We start from the raw sequence: 8,175 nt of genomic DNA, 5'->3' as shown, positions 1-8,175 counted from the left end.
AACGCTGTTGTTAGCATAAACACAAGGGAGTGCCTGCTCTTAACCCGCTTTGACTAGAAGTTGGAACAGAAATAGCTTCCCCTTTTTCCGAGGTGACACAATTGAGATAGTGCCTGTTATCCCTCCTAAAGAACATCTTAACAGGAGATGGCCCCTATCACCTTACCCATCCTGTCACTCCAGAAACAGCCACTAAGGTGCTTTTAAATGTTCAGTGAGGGTTTCTCTGTCTCTTGTCCTAAATTAAAATAACTCATTTCAAGACATAGACATTACCCAGTTGGCCTGGAATCAATCACGGGTTCGTTCTGGTAGTAAGAGACCATCTTCTACTGCATATCCAATTCAAAGGTATACAGTTTTTAAATATGATTTTTAGTAGGTACTAAAAAGCGGTGCTAGGTAGCCGTAATTGGCAAAGACATACAGGAATTCCAAAAAAACATTACATTTTTTAACTATGAACACTTTTTTTAAATTCTATTCTAAATTGTTAATCGTATGTGCTTGGTCTCCAGCATTAATATCTCTATAGTGAGAATTGGGGACATTGCATCAAATAGACCTCGTTTTATTGATCTAAGTATTTTAACGTTATCCTGTCTGTTTATGTTTTATTCAATTATGTATGTTAAAAACCATAATGTAGAATTTAATTTAAAAAAGTAGTAAACATATATACAACACCAGAAATAAAAACCTTATTGATGAACAATTTGTACGTCTAAGTAAGACGAAAAGAAGTTACATACACATATTGGCATAAAGCTTTTTAACCAAACGACCTCTAAATGTGAAGTCTTTGTCTGTAAATAGTCTTAAATTAGTTCTTAAGAAATGGTTTAAAAAAAAAATCTTTTTATAGTTTAGACGAATTCTACAATGTTTCATTAAGATGACATAATATTTTAGGTATAATATTTATATATCATAAATTATTCTTATATTTTATAATTTTTATTATTTGTTATACTTGTTGATTGTTTGTTAATTCTATTAATTGTTATGTTTGTTATTGTTATATTTGTTCATTGTTATATTTTGTTAATTGTTATACTTAGATTCAAACACATTTGATAAAAAATAAATTATCTTACAACATCAAATTTACAATGAAGTTAAATGTCTACTATTTTATTTATATCATTGGGCTACCATTTAATTGACTTATGTGACAAAGCTTATTGTAACTTATATGTTATTTAATGGAAATAAACAAATTGAATTGAGCTAAAAATATTTGGAATTTCGATCGATTTCTTAGAAGGTCAGCTGATTAATTAATCTTCAACAACAGAAAAAACTGTTTCCAAACAAAAAATTTAACTTTGATAAAATATAAATGGTGTACAATCACACTTTTGGTTGAATCTGAAACGTAACTTAATGTACAAGAAGAGTGAAATTGAATATCTTTTACTGAATTAAAGTCAATTTATGACGTTCAACGGACACATCCTGTTAGTAAACTTGAACATTTATATAAAAGGGAGAGAAACTGCTATTATGTATTTTGAAAATTATGAGGTGACTTACTTATTCGACAGCAGGGCAGATATGTGTACTTCTTTGAGTTGCTGAAAGGACAGGGTGAAGACTGCGTAGACCGAACAATACGATAATAGACAGTCACATTTTCTTGTATGTTCTGGTTCTTGTATGGTGGAGTCCTACAATGTATACCACTCGAGTCAGTAAAGAAGTATACAATTTTGAATAAATATTTTTGTTTATGGATTAGTATATGAGCAAATAATGAAATTTGTTATGAAATCTATATTTTAAAATTGTTATTAAAATAATTTAAAATTAAATATAAATAAAAAAATTTATACGAGGTATGGCTATTAAATAACGGGACTGACGCTGCAGTGGAACGAGAGTGCGCATGCGCCAACCAACAATGACCAACAGCTATGTAGTTTGAGACTTCCTCTTCAGAATGCAGTTAGTCTCGTTTCTGTAAACAAACATCGTTGTGTCATAAGCTTCATTTATGTAAGTGTTGTTATTTTGTTTTGCCGGAAAAATGGTTAGCGTAATAATAGAGCAACGAATTGTTATTCAATTTCACGTTAAACTTGGAAAAACCGCTACCGAAACCTATAATTTACTAAAAGAAGTGTATGTCAGTGAATGTTTATCACGGACTCGTGTTTTTGAATGGTGTAAGCGTTTTCAAGATGGTCGACAAGACGTGGAAGATGATTCGCGGCCAGGTCGTCCTTCAACATCAAAAACAGAAGACAATGTCGAAAAAGTTGCTAATTTGATTCGGTCTGACCGACGATTAAGCACCCGTCATGCAGTTGCTGAATCTGTAGGCATTGATAAAGAATGTGTACGGCAAATTTTACATGATAATTTTGAACATGCAAAAAGTGTGTGCAAAAATGGTACAAAAAATTCTTACGATTGATCAACAAGCAGCTCGTAAAAATGTTTGTACTGACACTTTGAATGCCATTGAAAATGACCCAAATTTATTGGAAAGAATAATAACATGTGATGAATCGTGGTTTTTTTACTTATGATCCGGAAACGAAGCGCCAATCCATGCATTGGGAAGACCTCAACTTCACCGAGAACCAAAAAAGCAAGAATGAGCAAGTCAAAATTTAAAGCAACGATGATTGTTTTTTTTCGACATTCGTGGGATTGTGTACCTTCACTGGGTTCCTGAAGGTCAAACAATTAATCAACATTACTATCTTGAGGTACTTAATAAACTACGTGAAAGAGTAAGAAAAAACTACCCGAAATGTGGAAGGACAAATCATGGATTTTGCACCAAGACAATGCGCCAGCTCATTCCGCATTATCTGTCAAGCGGTTCCTGACCAAGTACAGCATCCCAGTGTTAGAATATCCACCTTACTCGCCAGAAGACCTAGCACCATGCCACTTTTATCTTTTCCATAAGGTGAAATCTGCATTGAAAGGTACGAGATTTGAATCCGTAGAAAGCTGTTCAAGAAAAAGCGGCAAGACTCCTGAAAGAGTTGACAGAAGATGACTTTCAGCATTGTTTCCAACAATGGAAAATTCGCATGGAGCGTTTGCAGGGATAGTGAGGGGGTGTATATTGAAGGTGATAACAAGTAATTATGTTTAAAATGAAAAATAAATTTTTTTACAATATCAGTCCCGTTATTTAATAGCCATACCTTGTATATCTTTTAAAACCCAACAAAAAAAGGAAATAATAGAGCTAATAATCATAGTAAATAACCAACTAGTAAACAAAATCAGAGTACTAAGTTCTTGGTCTGACTATTGATAAATATCTCAATTGGGATCAACATGTACAATTTTGATTACAAAATTAAACTCGGGAATTTATGCTTTGACGAAGATGTCTTTTATCTGTAGCACTGATACATTGAGAACAATCTATACTTCTCTTATATACATTCTTATATTGCATATGGACTATGTTTGTATGTTGCTACTAAAAAATCAAATCTTGATGAAATCCTCCGGATACAGAAAAAATCTCTGAGAATTATGTTAGGACTAAAAATAAATGTTTCTGTGAAAGAATATTTTAGGGAATTGAAATTCTTAACTGTCTATGAACAATATATAATGGATACAATTATGTGTTCTAAAATTAAAAACTGAAATACTGGCATGAGCAACGCAATTCATTTGTATAATACACGTAATAAAAATGATATTTTAATACCTCACCATAGGCTAATTTTTTTTCACAAACAAACCAACATATATTGGATCCAAAATTTCTTAAATCCATTCCACTTGCTATTCAAATAAGAAACAGAACATAAAATATTTAAAAGAAAACTTAAAGCATACTTGATGGACAAGGCTTTATATTCATTAAACGAATATTTTGATTTGCAAATCAGGTAGTTTTTATTTTAGTTTTATTATAGCCTTATTTTATATTTAGTGTTTTTTGTTAGTTTAAATTAACACTATTCAAGTGTTACATCATTGTAACTAAAAACGAATAAAGATTTTTTGACTTTGACTTATATCTTTGAATTGAATACTGTAACATTTATGATTCACAAGTTGTTTCATTTATAATATAAAACTAGGTACTCAAAATTCTTTGCTCACTTTATATTAATTACAATCCTTTGCCTCTGAATCCTTAACCTAACATTAGTGGCGAATTTAAGGAGGAGGCCACAGGAGTCATAACCCTACCCAAATATTTTCCAAATATATATTTGTTTAGTTTTTGTTAAGGATAAAAGTAAATTTTTAGGCTCAAAATGTGTACTTTTTACATTTTTTCGGAGAAGGGTCCCCAGATTTCCTACTTTATGGTTGAGTATCCAAGTTCCCCAGTTTTGTTCCCTCTTCAACCTTCATATTAACACATTCGGTGCGGCTGGCCCGCCAGCGGGACCCGCGCACCCGTCATGGCCTTGGAGCGGGGGGGGGGGAGCGCGGGCGGACTACCGCGCATCGCATTGTGTATAGGCTCAGTGTGGTTTAGCCAGTCGCCGGAGTAGATTGGTACGCTACAGCAGTTGGCTAGTGGTTTGTGTCGGTCTTGGAACGTGGTTCGTTCGCGTCTCGCCGCCACCCTACGGGGTCCGCCCGCGACCCCTAGTTTTTATTACTGTCTGTTAAGTTTTAGAGTGTTCAATAGTGTTTGTTGTGTGTGTACGAGTGTTGTAAGATGAGTACAATGGATCATTCAATCCCTGGACCGTCTGGAAATGCCTCAGAAGCTACCCGCATCGAGTTACAACCTGAAAATCTAGACTATGTCGACGTAGATGACCCTGTTCAACACGCTGTGGATGACGTATCGGATGAGGAATCATATGATGGATCATCGATAAATGATGCTGATGAAGGACCCCGACATATACACTACAGCTCCACAATGGACAATACCAACTTCAGGAATGAGACCTATACAATTTACTAAATTTGAACATAAGTGGGAGGATTGTATATAGTGTAAATAGTTTAATTTTTTTAATTTAGGACACAATTTACAATAAAAGTGCGCAGTGATGAAATGCGGTTGTGGTTGACGCTCTTGAGCGCGTTCGGCAGTGCAGCTTGTGCGCGGGAATACATGAGTGACAACGCCAGGTGCTGCGGGGTCCGCCGGCGACTGATGACTCTGATGGGCCAGAATGCACATCAGGAGTTCGGATTTGTGGCTCTAATGCCATTTCCAGACATTTCAACACATAAGGTAGGATTTAGTAACATAACATTTTTTAGCACCTAGGGTACGTCTTGATATAATTTTTCAGCAGCGAATGGGTTAAATCAATTCCTGACACCTTAGCAGGTTTTGGGCCTCACCAAGAGTGTCTCTCTATTCTGTTTTATCCTCTATTGCTTGCAATGTAGTCCCCATTTTTACCATGTCTTTAGCTAATCTTAATAAAAGATCCGTCTTCAAAAATTCAACATAATTGTTTGGAATTTTTGAATATTTTAAAAATAATTTTGGCTAATTTGGCTTATAATTTGTTTGACTGTGCATGATATAAATAAGTAAAAACCCTCATCCAAGATTTTGTTATATCAGCAGGATCAATTACTTCTGAGAGTATTTGATCACATATATTTCACTACTAAATAAACTATTATTGTGTATACTCCCCCCATCCAAATTGTTAATTTAACACTTTGATTCTTTTAAATTCTTTTTTAATTTTTTCAACTAAATAAATCCTCTATCTTGTTTGTTAATTGTACACATTTCACAAATTATTTATCAAGGAACCAATCTAGCCTGTCTGTAGTTGTAAATGAAAAATTGTAGTAACTGAACTAATTTAAATATCCTATACGACATTAATTCATCAACTAATACTTATTCACAGCAATTTTATTGATTTTCAATATTAATATTAATTTCATGCAGTAGAAGTTGGAGCACGTCTTCCAGTAGTGAAGGAGTTTGGACTGGGAAGACATTCTATAAATGTTTCCTTTAGGGTTAGAAGCCTGGTCACCCGTTGATGAGACTATGTTCGTAAAAGTGCTTTAACCCCCAAAGCCATGGTCACAAGTCCTGGGCCAGATGAAATGGATGATCTAACCAAACTTGCAGAGAACATTGTGTGGAGTTCCAAACAATTAAGTCTCAAAAATGTTGATGGGTCCCTGTCAAGTTCTACTATTTTCCCCCCCCCCCAAATTTCCGTGTTACATAATCCCACCTGAATATGATGGCACATTGCTGGTGAACATCGTCCGGGACCGATCTCAACATATGACTGCCATCCATGCTTTGGACTCTTAGAGCTCTCAAAAAATTGTATGCTTATATTATCTGAAACATAAAATACAGTCACGTAAATAAATAACATAAAAAAATATATTGTCAAGTCAAAATATTGTACAATGGAACCTGGATAATTCGAACCTTAAGGGACCAGTTAAAAACTTTGGATTATCCAAAAATTCGAATTAAACACGTTCTAAAGAATGGGGCAAAACATTAAAACTTACATTGTGAATTACACCTCTTTATTAAATCGACACTCTAAAAGTATAAATTCATCAACAAACGCTAATTATAAGGATTCAAATACAGTAATCATAAAACAGAAACAACTAACTCGCAGTATCAACTTCTTTGATCACCGCTACTTTTTCCGCTAAAGTGAGAGTTTTATAGGTCCGAGATTTATTCGACGATATGATCACTACACTTATTTAAAGTTAAGTAAAAACATTGTAATGACTCATTTCATACACCCATCTCACATTCATTTCAATATTTAATTTAATTTAGAAATTTATTAGTAATAATAATTAAATAATTAAGGAATAATTATTTATAAAATTGTCTCAAATTTTTAATACAAACAATAATAAATACAAAATTAAATATATCAAAATTAATCAAAATTCACCTTATTACATATAAAACTCAAAAGTTATAAAGTGAACTAAAGTCAGTGATACAGTGTGCAGGGATGATTGTTGAGTGAAGAGAACAGAGTTTTAAAAAGTGGAGAGGAGAGAGGGATATAGAAGAAGTGAAGCAAGATTATTATATTAAATAAATAAACTGGTTACATTTTATTCAACAGTATTTGATTCAAAAGAAAGGTTAAATTTATTAAATTTCATATTATCACTGAAGTACAGAGAAGCAGAAGAAAGACATTAGGTGAGAAAATTCCTTTTAAGTTTAACAGTGATCCATTGGAAGAACATAAAACCCAGGAACATTCGATTTGGCTAACAATTCAAAATTAATATAATTAAAATTTAACAGAATTATTTTTCAAATTACAATATCTTTTATTAAAAACAATACCTAATATTTCTATTTAATTAAGCCAGCACGACCACCCTGCCCTAAAATTTAAGAACTGTATTTAAAATAATTTACCATTATTGTATCCTCCATCTTGTTTCAAAATTCAAACCTGTATGTCAATTTATCATCATTAAAGTTCAAATTTGTATCATACTGAGTTATTTATTATTTCTAGCTCTAATCATCAGAATACATTTTTTAACCATTTATTTAAAGTGTAATAGTAGTAGTAGTATATTACAACTTCTACTAATCACTTAAAGAAAAGACACTGCAAAAATGAAAACATGCACTGTTTGAAGGACAACCGATGACAACGAAATTGCGGCACTGAAATTTGGAAGATAGCTTGGCAGGTGGAGGTGGGAAGGGGGGTTCGCGTTGTCAAATAACCTTGGTGTCGAGTATACAAGTGGACTTGTGGCTTGGTAGGAGGGGGAAGGGATGTATCATTCGACCGTAACCTGACAAGCTATAGGTCTGGTCTTAGTTATGTGCCGAATGTTTTAGTAAAACGTGTTTTCTGATGAATTTGTAACTATTAACTAATGTACCCTAATTTGGCACTTAAAAATTCTAATTATCCACAATTTTTTAGCATTTTAGACTAAAACACTTACTTTTTGTCTAATTTTTTTTGTAAGTACAATAATCTTTTGACCTCCAGTGCAAGGACCTTGATTATGCGAGGCTTTACAAATCTCCAACTTACTGAACATAGGGTTTCCTGAAAAACAAAGTACATTTATTAAATATTATCTTGTAAAATAGAGCATAGATAAATCTAACCTCCATGGATGAGTGAAAACACTCAAATTATCCATTGGCTCAAAGTACACCAGTGTCTTAAAAAGGGCAGAAAAATATCTTTTAAACTTCATAATATCTATTAA

The 8,175-nt window shown here is 33.2% G+C and overlaps 1 protein-coding gene across 1 annotated transcript; it reads right to left on the bottom strand.

Annotated features, from left to right (window-relative positions):
• Positions 1-1,077: 1,077 nt before the first annotated feature.
• On the bottom strand, positions 1,078-8,051 carry LOC124374944. Its single transcript, XM_046833083.1, has 3 exons — positions 7,904-8,051; positions 6,171-6,283; positions 1,078-1,670 (listed from the first exon to the last, which is right to left on the bottom strand). Exons 1-3 carry the CDS (start codon positions 8,025-8,027, stop codon positions 1,533-1,535), a joined length of 375 nt encoding a protein of 124 aa, XP_046689039.1. The 5' UTR covers positions 8,028-8,051; the 3' UTR covers positions 1,078-1,532.
• Between the last annotated feature and the right edge of the window lie 124 nt (positions 8,052-8,175).

The sequence above is a fragment of the Homalodisca vitripennis genome, unplaced genomic scaffold, assembly GCF_021130785.1.
Source record: "Homalodisca vitripennis isolate AUS2020 unplaced genomic scaffold, UT_GWSS_2.1 ScUCBcl_11460;HRSCAF=20730, whole genome shotgun sequence".
Taxonomy (NCBI): Eukaryota; Metazoa; Arthropoda; class Insecta; order Hemiptera; family Cicadellidae; genus Homalodisca; species Homalodisca vitripennis.
This window is presented reverse-complemented; position numbering and strand designations above follow the sequence as displayed.